The following is an 18698-nucleotide window of genomic DNA, read 5'->3' on the forward strand; positions in this document are numbered from 1 at the left end:
AGTTTTTGTCGCCTCATTATAGCAAGGATGTGGAGGCGTTGGAAAGGATGCAGAGGAGATTTACCAGGATGTTGCCTGGTTTAGAGAGTATGGATTATGAGGAGAGACTAAGGGCTTTACTCTTTGGAGAGGAGGAGGATGAGAGGAGACATGATAGAGGTGTACAAAATATCAAGAGGAATAGATCGAGTGGACAGGCAGCGCCTCTTTCCCAAAGCACCAGTGCTCAATACAAGAGTGCGTGGCTTTAAAGTAATGGGTGGGAAGTTCAAGGGGGATATCAGAGGGAGGATTTTCACCCAGAGAGTGGTTGGGGCGTGGAATGCGCTGCCTGCGGCGGTGGTGGGGGCAGGTACATTGGTCACATTCAAGAGATTACTGGATAGGCATATGGAGGGATTTAAAGCAGAGGGATATGGGGGAGGAAGGGGTTAGACAGTCTACGGCGAGGTTTAAGGGTCGGCACAACATTGTGGGCCGGAGGGCCTGTATTGTGCTGTACTTTTCTATGTTCTAACCCCGTACGCCTTTGGAATGTGGGAGGAAACCGGAGCACCCGGAGGAAACCCACGCAGGGACACGGGGAGAACGTACAAACTCCTCACATACAGCGGCGGCAATTGAACCCGGGTCGCTGGCGCCGTGATGGCGTTACCCTCACCGCTACACTACCGTGGTTCCTATGCCTCTTATCAACCTCCGGCATTTTGTGTATGTGTTTGGAGGTTGTCAAAATCCCTTTATAAGTCTCCCAGGGAAAGGGTTTAAGGGTGAGAGAGAGGGGGGGATGGGGACCCCAGGGGCTAAGTGTTTGACACACAGAGAGAGGTTGGAATCCGAAACGGGCTTCCACGGGACGCGGCGGAACTAATCACAATTGCTTTCGGGCAGATACTTGAATCTTCAAGGCATTGTCGCATATTGCTCTTTTGGGATCTGGGAGTTCAGATACTTAATTACCTGAAAGTGGTGTTGCAGGTAGACAGGGTTGTAACGAAGGCTTTTGGCATCGTGGCATTCATACATCAAAATATTGAGTATAGGAGTTGGGATGTGATGGTGAGGTTGTATAAGACATTGGTGAGGCCAAATTTGCAGTATTGGGTGCGGTTCTGGTCACCTAACTATAGGAAGTATATCAATAAGATTGAAAGAGTGCAGAGGAGATTTACCAGAATGTTGCCGGGTCTTCAGGAGTTGAGTTACAGGGAAAGATTGAACGGGTTAGGACTTTATTCCTTGAAGCGGAGACGAATGAGGGGAGAGATTTGATAGAGGTTTACAAAATGATGAGGGGCGTAGACAGAGTTAATGCGAGCAGGCTCTTTCCACCTCGATTAGGAGAGATAAGTACGAGGGGACGTGGCTTTAGGGTGAAAGGGGAAAGGTTTAGGGGGAACCTTCACTCAGAAAGTGGTGGGAGCTGCCATCTGATGTAGTGAATGCGGGCTCGCTCTTAGGTTTTAAGAATGAATTGGATAGATACACGGACGGGAGAGGTCTGGAGGGGAATGGGCTGGGTGCAGGTCAATGGGACTAACGGAATAAAGTTTCTGTGCTGTAATATTCTATGGCTCTATGGCTCTATGGGGGTGGAAGTGGGATTGGCGTGAATGGTTTCCAAAAGGGGTCGGCATGGGGGAGGCGGGCCGAAGGGCCTGCAGCTGTGCCGCACAGCTGCGTGGCGCCAGCCAAAACGGCACCGAGTTTTGACAAGCTTCGCTGCCACTGTGTACACTGATCCGCAACAGTTCGGGCCAGGTACCAAGTTGACAGTGTTGGGTAAGTCGTCGCCTCGTTGAATATCCCCGGCGCCGGTTCAACAGAGTGGGTGGACCGAATCCTGGTGGTTACACCGCACGGAAGCCGGACCTTCGGCCCAACTCCTCCATGCTAGCCATGCTCGCTCTCTCGCCTGCCCCTCGGTTTGCTCTCCACCTCCCCTTCCCCAACTCGCTGCCCTCTCTCCGCCACGTTCTCCCCCTCCCATTTCCCCCCTCGCTCTCTCTCTCCCATTCTCTCTTCCTTTTCTCCGCAACTCTCTCCCCCTCTCATTTCACCCCCCTCCTCTCTCCCACTCTCTCCCTCTCCTCCACGCTTTCCCCCCTCATTTCACCCCCCCCCACTATCTCTCCCCCTCTCTCTCTTCCCTCTCCCTCTCTCTCTCTCCCACTCTGCCTGCCCCTTCTCCGCCAAGCTCTCCCCTCACATTCCCCACTCTCTCTCCACGATCCCCCCTCATTTCACCGACCCTCTCCCTCTCCCCTTTCTCGTGAACGCTCTCCCCCTCTCATTCCCCTCTCTCTCTCTCTCTCCCACTCTCTCAGCACTTTCTCCTCCACGATCTCCCCCTCTCATTCCCAAACCCCCTCCCCCCTCCCTCCCTCTCTGTTGTTTCTGGGAAACCAAGAACTAGAGGGGGAAAGAGATTTAATAGGGACCTGAGGAGCGACTTCTTCACCCAGAGGGTGCTCACTACATGGGACGAGCTGCCAGGAACAATGAGTAAAGGCAGGTACAACTAAAACGTTGTAGAACAGGGGGACCTCGGGGTACAGGTACATAGACTGGTAAATGACAGGGGAGTGTTGTAGAACAGGGGGACCTCGGGGTACAGGTACATAGACTGGTAAATGACAGGGGAGTGTTGTAGAACAGGGGGACCTCGGGGTACAGGTACATAGACTGGTAAATGACAGGGGAGTGTTGTAGAACAGGGGGACCTCGGGGTACAGGTACATAGACCGGTGAATGACAGGGGAGTGTTGTAGAACAGGGGGACCTCGGGGTACAGGTACACTGTTCTCTGAGAGTGGGGTCACAGGTAGACGGAGCGGTGAGGAAGGCGTTCGGCACGCTGCCCTTCACCGGTCAGGGCACTGAGTACAGGAGTCGGGAGGTGGTGTCGCAGTTGTACAGGACGTCGGTGAGGCCGCACTTGGAGAACCGCGTTGGGTTCTGGTCGCCCTGCTGTGGGGACGATGCCGTCGAGCTGGGAAAGAGGCGCAGAGGGAGATTCCCGAGGACGTTGCCGGGACTCGAGGGGCTGAGTTACGGAGAGAGGTCGGGGCAGGTTGGGACTTTATCCCTTGGAGCGTGAGGGGGGGGTGACCTTATAGAGGTGTATAAACCCACGAGGGGCATCGATAGGGTGAATGCGCACAGTCTCCCCCCCCCCCAGGGTTGGGGAATCAAGAACTAGAGGGCACAGGGTTAAGGTGAGGGGGGTGGGAGATTTAACAGGGAACTTCTTCACCCAGAGGGTGGTCCGTACGTGGACCGAGCTGCCAGAGGGAGTGGGTGAGGCAGGGACATTAACAACACTCGGGACAGGTCCGCGGATGGGAAAGGTTCAGAGGGACAGGGGCCAAACGCGGGGAGATGAGACCAGCCTAGATGACAATCTTGGCCGGCATGGACCAGTTGGGCCGAAGGGCCTGTGTCTGTGCTGTATGACTCTATAACTCTAGAGGGATATGGAGAAATAACACACGGGAGGAGTTAGAAACAGAGGAACATAGAAAACCTACAGCACAATTCAGGCCCTTCGGCCCACAATGCTGTGCTGTACATGTCCCTACCCTAGAAATTACCAGGCTCACCCATAGTCCTCTATTTTACCCAGCCTCATGTACTTCTCCAACAGTCTCTTGAAAGACCCTGTCGTATCCGCCTCCACGACCGTGGCCGGCAGCCCGTTCCCCGCACTCACCACTCTCTGAGTAAAAAATTTACCCCTTGACATCTCCTCTGTACCTGCTCCCCAGCACCTTAAACCTGTGTCCTCTTTTGGCCACCATGTCAGCCCTCTGACTATCCACCCGATCAATGCCTCTCATCATTTTATACACCTCTATCAGGTCCCCCCTCATCCTCCGTCTCTCCAAGGAGAAAAGGCCGAGTTCCCTCAACCTGCTTTCATAAGGCGTGCTCCGCATCCCAGGCAGCATCCTTGTAAATCTCCTCTGCACCCTCTCTATGGCTTCCAGATCCTTCCTGTAGTGAGGTGACCAGAACTGAGCACAGTACTGCAAGTGGGGTCTGACCAGAGACCTATATAGCTGCAACAATACTTCACGGCTCCTAAATTCAATTCCCTGATTGATGAAGGACAATACACCGTATGCCTTGAGTTGAGGCCAGCGTTGATCATTTGTGATCCATAGAACCCTAGAACCATACAGCACAGAACAGGCCCTTCGGCCCACCGTGTCGTGCCGTCCATCAAACCACCCTCACACTACCTAACCCTTTCCTTCGGCATATCTCTCTAACTCACACTCCTCCATATGTCTGTCCAACAAACTCATGAACCTGTCCAATGTATCTGCCTCCACCACCACCCCAAGCAGTGCGTTCTATGCACCAACCACTCTCTAGGTGAAAGACCTCCCCCTGACATCTCCCCTGAATCTCCCACCCATAACCTTAAAGCCATGCCCTCTTGTCTTGAGCATTGGTGCCCTGGGAAGGAGGCGCTGACTGTCCACTCTATCTATTCCTCTCAATATTTTATATACCACTATCATGTCTCCCCTCATCCTCCTACTTTCCAGTGAATAAAGCCCGAGCACCTTAAGCCTCTCCTCATATTCCATACGCTCTAATCCAGGCAGCATCCTGGTAAATCCCCTCTGCACCCTCTCCAACGCCTCCACATCCTTCCTATAATGCGGCGACCAGAACTGAAGACAGTACTCTTAAGTGTGGTCTAACTAGAGTTTTGTAAAGCTGCAATGTTGAATGCTGAGATTGGCGTGAAGGGCCTTCTCTGATCGTCTTGTGTTCCTGACACGTTTTCATGGATTCAGGAAAGTGGACCCCTTCCCGGGGCCGGAGGTTTTATAAGGAAGATGTTTCTCTGAGGAGGGGAAGTGGGGGGGGGGGGGGGGGGGGGGTCAAGACCAAGTGTCGGGAAGTCACGTTGCAGCTTTATAAAACTCTGTTCAGGCCGCAGCTGGAGTCTTGCGTTCAGTTCTGGTCGCCTCCCGTTACAGGAAGGGTGCGGGGGGCTTTGTCGAGGGTCGACTTGGGCCATTGATATAGAACATAGAACAGTACCGCACAATGCAGGCCCTTCGGCCCACGGCATTGTGCCTACCCATATAAACCTACTCCATGGTCAATCTGACCCTTCCCCACCTACACAACCCATCACCCTCCATTTTCCTATCTGAGAGTCTTGTAAATGTCCCTGTTGTATCTGCATCTACCCCCACCCCCGGCAGTGCGTTCCAGGCACCCAACTCTCTCTGTGTAAAAAACGTCTCCCCTAAACTTGACCTGAAACACATGTTCTCTGGTATTGGCCATTGCCGCCCTGGGGAAAAGGTGCTGGCTGCCCAGTCTATCGATGCCCCTCATTATCTAATACACCTCCATCAAGTCGTCTCTCGTCCTGCGTCGCTCCAAAGAGAAAAGAGCTCCCAGCTCGGTTAACCTTTCCTCACAAAACATGCTCTCCAATCCAAGCAGGGTCCTGGTGAACCTCTACCTGCCCCCTCTCCAAAGCCCCCCGCACCCTTCCTGTAACGGGGGAGCCACCAGAACTGAACGCAATGCTCCCGCTGCGGCCCGACCGGAGTTTTATAAAGCCGCAACGCGACTTCCCGACTCTTGGACTCGGTGTCTCGACTGGTGAAGGCCAGCCCGCCGTCCGCCTTCTTCACCGCCCTGTCGACCTGTGCGGCCACTTTCAGGGGAGCTGTGGGCTTGGACCCCAAGATCCCTCCGTACAGCACCACAGTTAAAGGCTTTGCCGGGACCCCATTTCCCGCTCCCTTTAAACCCACCGAGACTCCGTCTCCCGCTACCTTTAAACCCACCGGGACCCCCTTTACCGCTCCCTTCAATGTCACTGGGGAGGAGATGCAGGACAGAAATCCGGGGACGTTACCGGGACTGGGGGGCTCGAGTTATGCGGAGAGGTTGGACAGGCCGGGACTGTTCTGCCCGGAGTGAGGGGGTGACCTCCTGGAAGTTTGTAAATTCACAAGGGACATCGATACGGAGCACGGTCGCCGTATTTTCCCCAGCAGACTGGAGTCTAAAACTAGAGGCCGCGGGTTTAAATGGAGAGGAAAGAACTTTGAAGCGATCTTTTCCAGACAAGGTGGTTATAGAGTCATTTTACACCATGGAAACAAAACCCTTTGCCCCAACTCATCCGTTTCGACCAAGGTGCCTTCCCTAAGCTGTCTGACCCCGGGAATGTATGACGGGACGGTGTGGAGGGAGCCTCACCCTGTGTCTGACCCCGGGAGTGTGTGACGGGACGGTGTGGAGGGAGCCTCACCCTGTGTCTGACCCCGGGAGTGTGTGACGGGACGGTGTGGAGGGAGCCTCACCCTGTGTCTGACCCCGGGAGTGTGTGACGGGACGGTGTGGGGGGGACCCTCACCCTGTGTCCGACCCCGGGAGTGTGTGACGGGACGGTGTGGGGGGGACCCTCACCCTGTGTCCGACCCCGGGAGTGTGTGACGGGACGGTGTGGAGGGAGCCTCACCCTGTGTCTGACCCCGGGAGCGTGTGACGGGACGGTGCCGGGGGAGCCTCACCCTGTGTCTGACCCCGGGAGTGTGTGACGGGACGGTGTGGGGGGAGATTCACCCTGTGTCTGACCCTGAGAGTGTGTGACGGGACGGTGCGGAGGGAGCCTCAACCTGTGTCTGGGTGTGTGATAGGACGGTGCCGAGGGAGCTTCACCCTGTGTCTGGGTGTGTGATAGGACGGTGCCGAGGGAGCTTCACCCTGTGTCTGGGTGTGTGATAGGACGTGCCGAGGGAGCTTCACCCTGTGTTAAGTTCCACTGCAACGGAAAGGGTGACATTTAACCGGGAAATCCCCCCGGAAGAGTTGAGTCAAATCAACATTCTTCAAACAGCAACTGTAACGTTGAGAACAGATAGTGCAGCATTTATTTTCAACAATAATTCCTTTCCCGGACTAGGGACACCGCGGGGATTTACCGCGCAGCCCCGAGAGCTCTCAACACATCCAGTTGTCCAATACCGTCTCTACAGCTCAGAGACAACTCTCTCTAAACCTTTCCTATCCATGGACCTGTCTGAGTACGTTTTACATGTTGTTATTGTGGCCGCCTCAACCACTTCCTCTGGCAGCTCGTTCCACATATGCAGCATGCTCTAATCAACGCATGGTCAACCTTGGGCCTCATCTGCACCCCTTGCGATTTTACAAACCTCAACAAGGTCACAGCCTATGCACAATGCTCTCAGTGTGGTCCATGCAGAGTTTTATAGAGCTGCAACGTTACCTCGCGGCTCTTGAACTCAATCTCCCGAGCAATGAACAATAATAGATTTCTTTTTATGTGCTGTCTGTGATACCGTTCTCCAAGACACCCCTGGAAATGTTCAGTGGAAACTGAGAGTTTACCAAAAGCTCTGTGTTATGAATCATCTTCGGAAGAGTTTTCAGTGAGTTATCTGGTGAGGTTGTACAAGACATTGGTGAGGCCAAATATGGTGTGTAGTTCTGGTCACCTAACTATAGGAAGGATATCAGTAAGATTGAAAGAGTGCAGAGGAGATTTACTAGAATGTTGCTGGGTCTTCAGGAGTTGAGTTACAGGGAAGGATTGAACAGGTTCGGACTTGATTCCTTGGAGCGGAGGAGAATGAGGGGAGATTTGATAGAGGTTTACAAAATGATGAGGGGCATAGACAGAGTTAATGCGAGTAGGCTCTTTCCACCTCGATTAGGAGAGATAAGTACGAGAGGGCATGGCTTTAGGGTGAAAGGGGAGAGGTTTGAGGGGAACTTCTTCGCTCAGAGAGTGGTGGGAGTGTGGAACGAGCTGCCATCTGACGTGGTAAATGCCGGCTCGCTCTTGTTTTAAGAATAAATTGGATAGATACACGGACGGGAGAGGTCTGGAGGGTTATGGACTGGGTGCAGGTTAATGGGACAAGCGGAATAAAGTTTCAGCACAAAACTAGAAGGGCCGAATGGCCTGCTTTCTGTGCTGTAGTGTTCTATTGTTCCATGGTTCTATATATCACACAAACAGGCCCTTCGGCCCAACTGGTCCACGCTGGCCCAGATCCCCCATCCCAGCCGGTCCCATCTCCCCGCGTTCGGCCCCTGTCCCTCTGAACCTTTCCCATCCGCGGACCTGCCCCGAGTGTTGTTAATGTGCCTGCCTCACCCCACTCCCTCTGGCAGCTCGTTCTACCTACATATCAATTCCTCATTAACCACATGCCTTATCAATGCCCATCGTGATTTTACAAACCTGTATCACATCACCCTCCTCCCCCCCCCCCCCTTACCTTGAATGCACGCCCTCTGGTATTAGACATTCCCACCCTGGGGTGTGGGGGTGAGAAAGATCCTGGGTGTCTGCTCTATCTGTGCCTCTCCTGATCTTATAAACCTCTCCCCTCGGCCTCCGCCGCTCCGGAGAGAACAACCCGAGTCTGTCCGACCTCACGCCCTCTAACCCGGGCAGGGTCCCGGTCAACCTCTCCCGCACCACCTCCAAAGCCCCCCCCCCCCCCCGCACCCAATGATTCGGCCTCCTCCGCCCTCTCTGGCCATGGATTCCGCAGATCCGCTACCCTCCGGCTGGAGAAAGTCCTCCTCATTCTCTGTTCTGTTCTTGAGGCTGTGCCCTCCGGTCCTAGACTCCCCCACCACTGGAAACGTCCTCTGCACATCCACTCCGTCGAGGCCTTTCAATATCCGGGAAGTTTCAATAAGATTCCCACCCCCTCATCTTTCCAAACTCCAGTGAGTACAGGCCCAGAGACGTCAAACGCTCCTCGTATGTTAACCCTTTCACCCCCAGGATTGTTCTGAACCTCGTCTGGACCCTCTCCAACGCCAGCACATCCTTCCTTGGATATGAGGCCCAGAACTGCTCACAATACTCCAAGTGTGATCTGATCCAATGCCTGATAAACCATCAGCATTTCATATTCCGTAAGACCATAAGGCAAAGGAGCAGAAGTCGGCCATTCGGCCCATCCAGTCTGCTATTCTGTCGTGAGCTGATCCGTTCTCCCGTTAGCCCCACTCCCCCGCCTTCTCACCATAACTTTCGATGCCTTGGCTGCTCAGATACCTATCAACCCCTGCCTTAACTACACCCAATTGCTTTGCCTCCACAGCCGCCCGTGGCAACAGATTCCACAGATTCACCACCCTCTGGCTAAAGAAATTTCTCCGCATCTCCGCTCTGAATGGGCGCCCTTCAGTCCTGAAGTCGTGCCCTCTTGTACTAGGCTCCCCTACCATGGGAAACATCTTTGCCACATCTACTCTGTCCTGGCCTTTTAACATACGAAATTCTTCTATGAGGTCCCCCCCCCCCCCCACCATTCTTCTGCACTCCAAAGAGTACAGCCCAAGAGCCGTCAAACCTTCCTCATACGTTAACCCTCTCATTCCTGGAATCATTCTCGTGAATCTTCTCTGAACCCTCTCCAACGTCAGCACATCCCTTTTTAAATAAGGAGCCCAAAGCTGCACACATTGCTCCAAGTGAGGTCTTCCCAATGCCTTATAGAGCCTCAACGTCTGTCCCTTTGCACATTTTGAATTTTCTCCCCATTTAAGAGGAATAGATCGAGTGGACAGCCAGCGCCTCTTTCCCAGGGCACCAGTGCTCAATACAACAGGGCCATTTATTTCCAAAACAAAGTGCATGAGCATACACTTTCCAACATTGTATTTCATTTAGAATCATAGAACATAGAACAGCACAGCACAGTACAGGCCCTTCGGCCCACAATGTTGTGCCGACCTTTAAACCTCGCCTAAGGCTATCTAACCCCTTCCTCCCACATATCCCTCTATTTTAAATCCCTCCATATGCTTATCTAGCAATCTCTTGAATGTGACCAATGTACCTGCCTCCTCCACCGCCCCACGCAGCGCATTCCCCGCCCCAACCACTCTCTGGGTGAAAAACTTCCCTCTGATATCTCCCTTGAACTTCCCACCCATTACTTTAAAGCCATGCATTCCTGTATTGAGCATTGGTGCTCCTGGGAAAGAGGGGCTGGCTGTCCACTCTATCCATTCCTCTTAATATTTTCTACACCACTATCATGTCTCCCCACATCCTCCTCCTCTCCAAAGAGTAAAGCCCCAGCTCCCTCAGTCTCTCCTCATAATGCATCCTCTCCAAACCAGGCAGCATCCCGGTAAATCTCCTCTGCCCCCTTTCCAAAGCTCCCACATCCTTCCTATAACGAGGCGACCAGAACTGGACACAGTGCTCCAAGTGTGGCCTAACATTTGCCATTTCTTTGCTCATTCTGCTAGTATATCCAGCCCTCTCGGAACAAGTTCTCAATCCCACTTCCCTCTCTTGTCTCCCAAGATCCCAACTTGGAAATCAAAGGTCCCAAAATCTCCATCCTCCAACCGTCGGAGAGAGAAATCAGAAAGAAAAGTAGAGTCACGGTGGTCTGCCTCATCACTGACTTCTACCCCAACAATGTCAAGGTCCAGTGGCTGGTCGACGGCGAGAAGCTGCTCACCAATGACTCCCGAATCCACACCGACACCGAGATCCAGGCCAACAAGAAGAATTCGTCGTTCCATCTCAGCAGCCGACTAATCCTTGACGCCTACGACTACAGCACGAGGAGTAGAATTGCCTGCAATGTTCAACATTTTCAGAACGGAAGCACGGCCACGGAATACGAGGGAACACTCAACGTTGGAATCGGTGGGTGCCAACAAGACCAATTTAGAACATTGGTATTGGTATCGGTTTACTGTTGTCACTTGTATCGAGGTCCAGTGAAAAATTATACAGTGCAGTTACATTGGGTTAGTACAGCATGCATTGATGTAGTACAGGGTGCATTGAGGTAGTACAGCGTGCATTGAGGTAGTATAGGGTGCATTAAGGCACTACAGGGTGCATTGATGTAGTACAGCGTGCATTGAGGTAGTACAGGGTGCATTGAGGTAGTATAGGGTGCATTGAGGTAGTACAGCGTGCATTGAGGTAGTACAGGGTGCATTGAGGTAGTACAGCGTGCATTGAGGTAGTATAGGGTGCATTGAGGCAGTACAGGGGGCATTCAGGTAGTACAGCGTGCATTGAGGTAGTACAGGATGCATTGAGAGTACATGGTGCATTGCGGAAGTACAGAGTGCATTGAGGCAGTACAGGGTGCGTTGAGTTAGTGCAGAGTGCATTGAGGTCGTACAGAGTGCATTGAGGTAGTACAGGGTGCATTGAGGACGTACAGAGTGCACTGAGGTAGTAGAGGGTGTATAGAGTTGGTACAGGGTGCATTGAGGTAGTACAGGGTGCATTGATGTAGTACAGAATGCATTGAGAGTACAGGGTGCATTGCGGAAGTGCAGAGGGTATTGAGTCAGTACAGGGTGCACTGAGGTAGTACAGGGTACGTTGAGTTAGTGCAGGGTACATTGAGGTAGTACAGGGTGCACTGAGGTAGTACACGGTGCATTGAGGTAGTACATGGTGCATTAAGTTAGTACAGGGTGCATTGAAGTAGTACAGGGTGCTTTGAGGTAGTGCAGAATGCATTGAGGTAGTACAGGGTGCATTGAAGTAGTACAGCGTGCATTGATGTAGTACAGGGTGCATTGAGGCAGTACAGGGTGCATTGAGGTAGTACAGGTGCATTGAGGTCGTACAGAGCGCACTGAGGTAGTACAGGGTGTATAGAGTTAGTACAGGGTGCATTGAGACAGTACAAGATGCATTGAGAGTACAGGGTGCATTGAGGTAGTACAGAGGGCATTGAGTCAGTACAGGGTGCATTGCGGAAGTACAGGGTACGTTGAGTTAGTGCAGAGTACATTGAGGTCGTACAGATTGCATTGAGGTAGTACAGGGTGCATTGAGGTAATACAGGGTGCATTAAGTTAGTACAGGGTGCATTGAGGTAGTACAGCGTGCATTGAGGTAGTGCAGAGTGCATTGAGGTAGTACAGGGTGCACTGAGGCAGTACAGAGGGCATTGAGTCAGTACAGGGTGCATTGCGGAAGTACAGGGTACGTTGAGTTAGTGCAGAGTACATTGAAGTAGTACAGGGTGCGTTGAGTTAGTGCAGAGTACATTGAGGTGGTACAGATGCATTGAGGTAGTACAGGGTGCATTGAGGTAGTGCAGAGTGCATTGAGATTGTACAGGGTGCACTGAGTCAGTACAGGGGCATTGAGGTAGTACAGAGTGCATTGGGGTAGTACGGTGCATTGAGGTCGTACAGATGCATTGAGTTAGTACAGGGTGCATTGAGGTATTGCAGAGTGCATTGAGGTAGTACAGATGCATTGAGGTAGTACAGGGTACATTGAGGCAGTACAGCGTGTGTTATTTAGTGCAGAGTGCATTGAGTTAGTACAGAGTGCATTGATGTTGTTCAGGTAAAAACAGTAACAGTACAGAGTGAAGTGTCCCAGCTACAGAGAAAGTGCAGTGCAATAAGGTGCAAGGTCACAACAAGGTAGATCGTGAGGTCAGAGTCCATCTCATCGTATAAGGGAACCGTTCAATAGTCTTATCACCGTGGGGTAGAAGCTGTCCTTGAGCCTGGTGGGACGTGCCCTCAGGGTCCTGTATCTTCTACCCGATGGGAGAGGGGAGAAGAGAGAATGTCCCGGGTGGGTGGGGGTCTTTCATGATGCCGGCTGCTTCACCGAGGCAGCGAGAGGTAAAGACAGAGTCCGGGGAGGGGAGGCTGGTGTCCGTTACGCGCTGGGCCGTGTCCACAACTCTCTGCAGTACAACACGGGAACAGGCCATCCGGCCCATTGTGAAAAATACTAGCAATTAAACGCCTCGCTAAACCAATCCTTCCTGCCTCCACGGTGTCTGCCTCCATCTACGAGTCTCTGAAACCCCTCGATCGTATCTGCATCCACCATATCGTATCTGAATTCCTTCAGCCAGAGGGCGGTGAATCTGGGGGGACTCGTAGCCACGGACGCCTGTGGAGGGCGAGACATTGGGTGTGTTCAAAGCCGAGGTTCTTGATCAGCGAGGGCGGCAGAGGTGACGGGGAGACGGCAGGAGAGCGGGATTGAGGGGGGAATAAAATAACTCGAATTGGGGGGGGGGCAGACTCGATGGGCCGAACGGCCGCCGTGTGATGGTCGACGGTGTGTTCCGTCTGCCGCTCGGTTGCCCGCGCTCTCCACAACACCGTCAGGTCCCGGTCGCCCCAGATCCTCCACCCACAACGGGAAAGGTCGTGGTCCCACCACCACCCCCTCCCCGGTCACCGGCGTACAGTGGGGCTGAAGACACAGACACTCTGACACTAAACTTTTCCCTGTTTCCCAACAGATCGCTGTGCATTGACAAACCGTGAGTGTTTCCAGTATTTCAGCTGAATACGTCGAGTGGGTTGAGTTCCCTACTCTCTGCCGCTTTCCCATTGCGCGTTGCGACCGGTCAGGACACTCCCAATGGGAAGTCTGCAGAAGTTTGTGTGGGAGCGTTCGGTAACAAGCCCAAACTCCCTCAACATCCTGAGAAAGTACAGACGCCTTTCGTGTGCCTGAGTCCCGTCTGCTGGGCCCAGGACACGTCGTCCGATAGGTTCACACCCAGGGATTTAACGTTGGTGACTCTGTCACTCGAGGTCATGTCAGGCAGGGACAAGCTGAAAGAGGGGCCAGAGGCTGGAGTTCGTAGACGGTGAAGAAAGATTACAGGGGGGGGGGGGGTCTCGATCAGTTGGGGAAGTGGGCCGAGGTGTGGCAGATGGAGGTTAATACAGAGAAGTGTGAGGTGATGCATTTTGGAAAGTGCAGGGCTTGTACTGTGAACGGTAGGGCACTGGGAAGAATAATGGGACAGAGGGACCCAGGGGTACAGGCACACGGTTCCCCGAAAGCAGGGTCACAGGTAGACAGGGCGGGGAAGAAGCCCCCTGGGGAGTGTTGTAGAACAGGGGGACCTCGGGGTACAGGTACATAGACTGGTAAATGACAGGGGAGTGTTGTAGAACAGGGGGACCTCGGGGTACAGGTACATAGACTGGTAAATGACAGGGGAGTGTTGTAGAACAGGGGGACCTCGGGGTACAGGTACACGGTTCCCTGAGAGTGGGGTCACAGGTAGACGGGGCGGTGAGGAAGGCGTTCGGCACGCTGGCCTTCACCGGTCAGGGCACCGAGTACAGGAGTCGGGAGGTGACGCCGCAGTCGTACAGGACGTCGGCGAGGCCGCACTTGGAGAACCGCGTTGGGTTCTGGTCGCCCTGCTGTGGGGAAGATGCCGTCGAGCTGGGAAAGAGGCGCAGAGGGAGATTCCCGAGGACGTTGCCGGGACTCGAGGGACTGAGTTACGGAGAGAGGTCGGGGCAGGTTGGGACTTTATCCCTTGGAGCGTGAGGGGGGGGGGGTGACCTTATAGAGGTGTATAAACCCACGAGGGGCATCGATAGGGTGAATGCGCACAGTCTCCCCCCCCCCCCCCAGGGTTGGGGAATCAAGAACTAGAGGGCACAGGGTTAAGGTGAGAGGGGGGAGAGATTTAACAGGGAACTTCTTCACCCAGAGGGTGGTCCGTACGTGGGACGAGCTGCCAGAGGGAGTGGGTGAGGCAGGGACGTTAACAACACTCGGGACAGGTCCGCGGATGGGAAAGGTTCAGAGGGACGGGGGCCGAACGCGGGGAGATGGGACTATAGTAGGCATAGACTAGTTGAGCCGAAGGGCCTGTTTCCGTGCTGCCTGACTCGATCTCTCCAAATGCCAACATAGTCTTATTCTTTCCTTCCACAGGACAGATACTTCATAGCATAAAATACGGCAATTTGACGTTCTTGATCCTTGTTTGCAAAAGTGTTCTCTACGGACTCATTGTGTCAGTTCTCGCTTGCAAAGCCAAGGTAAGGTCACCAGAGCAGCAATCTCAACGCGGCCCGTGGTCACAGTGAGATGTCAGCCACGGAACATAGAGCAGCACACTCCCCACCGTTCAATTGTGTATCCTCCCATCTTCCTGCACAGTGTCGACGTGCCTCCGTCCCCCGCACACCCATGGGCCGGCCTATATCCCTCTTAAACCCCTCGATCGTACCTGCCTCCACCCCCACCCCCGGCAGCACCTTCCAGGCCCCCACCGCTCTCTGTGTAAAAAAACCTGCCCCGCACATCTCCTCTGAACTCTCCCCCCTCTCACCTTAAACGCACGCCCTCTGCTGTTAGACATTCCCACCCTGGGGTGGGGGGGGGAGAAAGATCCCGGCCGTCTGCTCTATCTGTGCCTCTCCTGATCTTATAAACCTCTCCCCTCGGCCTCCGCCGCTCCGGAGAGAACGACCCGAGTCTGTCCGACCTCTCCTCACAGCTCACGCCCTCTAATCCGGGCAGGGTCCCGGTGAACCTCTCCCGCACCCTCTCCAAAGCCCCCCGCACCCTCCCTGTAACGGGGAGGGGGGGGGAACCAGAACTGCACTAAGCCTCCATAAATTCATCCCTCAAGCCTCTTTCTCTCTGTGGAACAAAGTATCCTTGAGTTATTAAGCAGAGGCTGTTTATTCCAAATGGTATGGAGTTACAAAGAGATGCTGGGAAGGTTGAGTGTTTTGCCCGGAGCGGCGGAGGCCGAGGGGAGAGGTTTATAAGATCATGAGAGGCACAGGTAGAGCAGACAGCCGGGATCTTTCTTTCCCCCGCCCCCCCCCCCAACCCCAGGGTGGGAATGTCTAATACCAGAGGGCGTGCGTTTAAGGTGAGAGGGGGGAGAGTTCACAGGAGATGTGCGGGGCAGGTTTTTTTACACAGAGAGCGGTGGGTGCCTGGAACGTGCTGCCAGGGGTGGGGGTGGAGGCAGGTACGATCGACGGGTTTCAGAGATCTCGTAGATGGACGTGCGGAGAATTGGGGGTGCGGACACTGAGTGGGCAGAAGGGATGGGTTTAGTGAGGGGTTGAAGGGCCAGTTGAACTCGTCTCTGGTCAGACCCCCACTTGGAGTGTTGTGTTCAGTTCTGGTCGCCTCATTACAGGAAGGATGTGGCAGCTTTAGAGAGGGTGCAGAGGAGATTTACCAGGATGCTGCCTGGATGGGAGAGCACGTCTTATGAGGACAGGTTGAGTGAACTGGGGCTTTTCCCTTTGGAGAGAAGGAGCCGGATATGACAGAGGGTTTAAGAGCCTCTTAGACAGGCCCATGGGTGTGCAGGGAGTGGAGGGCTGTGGACACTGTGTGGGCAGAAGGGATTTCGTTTCGCGAGGCATTTGAATTAGTTCGGCTCAACATTGTGGGCCGAAGGGCCTGTTCCTGTGCTGCACTGTTCTACGTTCTATGAGCTGATGAAGCAGGCTCGACCTTAACTTGGAAACATCGAAAACCGACAGCACAATTCAGGCCCTTCGGCCCACAAAGCTGTGCTGTACATGTCCCCACCCTAGAAATTAGTCGGCTCACCCACAGCTCTTTTTCTCAGCTCCATGTAACCTATCCCACAGTCTCTTCAAAGACCCTGTCGTATCCGCCTCCCCCACCGTTGCCGGCAGCCCGTCCCACACACTCACCACTCTCTGAGTAAAAAACTCACCCCTGACATCTCCTCTGTACCTGCTCCCCAGCACCTTAAACCTGGGTCCTCTTGTGGCCACCATTTCAGCCCTGGGGTAAAGCCTCTATTTACCCGATCGATGCCTCTCATCATCTTATACACCTCTATCAGGTCCCCCCTCATCCTCCGTCGCTCCAAGGAGAAAAGGCCAAGTTCTCTCAACCTGCTTTCATAAGGCATGCTCCCCAATCCAGGCAGCATCCTTGTAAATCTCCTCTGCACCCTCTCTGTGGCTTCCACATCCTTCCTGTAGTGAGGCGACCAGAACTGAGCACAGTACTGACCAGGGACCTATATAGCTGCAGCAATACCTCTCGGCTCCTAAATCCAATTCCCCGATTGATGAAGAACTTCATCTTCTCATTTCAGACATCTTACAGCAAGAGGTTTGACTGACAATCAGGTGTCAGAAGGCGCAGAGTCCTTGGAATAGAAGCTTGTGAATTATCGCCACATGCGTCGACCCAGCTTGTTGACTCTCTGTGGGAGAGTCTGGTAAATGTTCAGTCTATGCTCACCTCTCTGCTGAGGAGACCCCCGTGTGCCTGCTCCCTGACGCACCCCAAATCTCACCGTCTGAGTGAGTTAGGGCCCAGCTTGTCCTTCCTCCCAACCTCGAACTCTCTGCCCATTAACTGCTGTTCTCCTTAATTTGGGGTGCGATGCAGTCCTGCAGTGAGGAGTGCCGATGGTCCTCAATTCCAGAGACCCCGGTTCAATCCTGACCTCCGGTGCTATCTCTGTGTGTGTGTGTGTGTGGACCTGTTGTTTCTGCAACTCGACAGATTCCTCCACATTATTCTCGCTGATTTCCCCGATTCTATGCTTTCTATGATTTCGTGATTTTGTCATTTTATGGTTTTTTTTCAAGATTTCATTATTTGGTGATTCTCCGACTTCATCCTTCCATGATTTTATTATTTTAAGATTTTATTCGTCCAGGATTCCACCATTTCATGATTTCCTGACTTTATTAGTTTATGATTCTGTGATTTCATGATTTTAAACTTTCATGATTCCATGATTACTACCTTTTTCATGATTTTGTAACTTCATGATTCCGTGATTGCTTTTTTCTTTGTGATTTCAGAACTTCATGATTCCATTATTTCATTTTTTTCACAAATTTAAAGCTTCTTGTTTATATTTCTACTTTTCCACGATATTATACACCATGATTTCGATTTTTACATGATTTTTAGAACTGCATGATTTCATGATTTCGATTTTTCCATGATTTTGAAACCATGATTCCATCATTTCTATTTTTCGCGCTTTTGCAATTTCTTGCTTCCATGATTTCCATTTTTTAACGATTTTGTAATATCCTGATTTCTGTTATTTCATCATTGTATAACTTCCTGATGTCATGATTTCTATGTTTTCATGGTTTTATAACTTATTGACTCCATGATATTTTATCATGATTTTATAACATTGTGAATCAATAATCTCCTGATCGTATAATTTCACGATTCCACGATGTTACAACCTCACGATTCAAAGACCTCGTGATTTTGTAACTTCATGATTCCGTGATTTCTATTTTCCCAGTCTTACAACTTTCTGATCTCAGGACTTTATAACTTCATGATTCAATGATTTTACAAGTTCCAGATTCCATGATATCTGCTTCCAAGATGCCATGATTTCACTCCTTCGAGACTCTATGATTTCACCCCTGGCTGAGATTTGAAACTTGTGTGTAATATCGACCGCTACAAAGCAGGTTGTCTAGCTGGGTTCCGTCCAGTGCAGTTGACCTGAGTCCTGCACATGGTGTGCTTCAGAGCTCGTGAACGAGGGCGCGAATCCCCAGACCAAGACGTCCAGTGTTATCCGTGTGAGACACTGGATTCACACTGCTGTGCAAGAATGCACCTATTTTCTTTGTATCTTTCTATGCCTTAACCAATAAAAAATAGATGTTCCTGCAAAGAAATTCATCTTTCTCGTTGGTGTCGGTTCTTATTGAATAAAATTGCACAACATCTGTGGAGTGGGCTACAGACTTGCTATAGACTCACAGATTCACACAAGCATGGAGTCAGGCCCTTTGGCCCAACTCGTCCAGGTCAGCCCTATCTACACTCATCGCATTCCCATGCGTTCGGCCCCTGTCCCTCTGAACCTTTCCCATCCGCGGAC

The 18698-nt window shown here is 52.4% G+C and overlaps 1 protein-coding gene across 1 annotated transcript; it reads left to right on the forward strand.

Annotated features, from left to right (window-relative positions):
* The first annotated feature begins 1613 nt into the window (after window positions 1–1613).
* LOC127566847 (T cell receptor beta chain MC.7.G5-like) lies at window positions 1614–18496 on the forward strand. Its single transcript, XM_052009335.1, has 5 exons — window positions 1614–1782; window positions 10352–10702; window positions 13305–13325; window positions 14750–14856; window positions 16920–18496. Exons 1-5 carry the CDS (start codon window positions 1614–1616, stop codon window positions 16944–16946), a joined length of 675 nt encoding a protein of 224 aa, XP_051865295.1. The 3' UTR covers window positions 16947–18496.
* Window positions 18497–18698: the final 202 nt, after the last annotated feature.

This window comes from Pristis pectinata, chromosome 46, assembly GCF_009764475.1.
Source record: "Pristis pectinata isolate sPriPec2 chromosome 46, sPriPec2.1.pri, whole genome shotgun sequence".
Lineage (NCBI taxonomy): Eukaryota > Metazoa > Chordata > Chondrichthyes > Rhinopristiformes > Pristidae > Pristis > Pristis pectinata.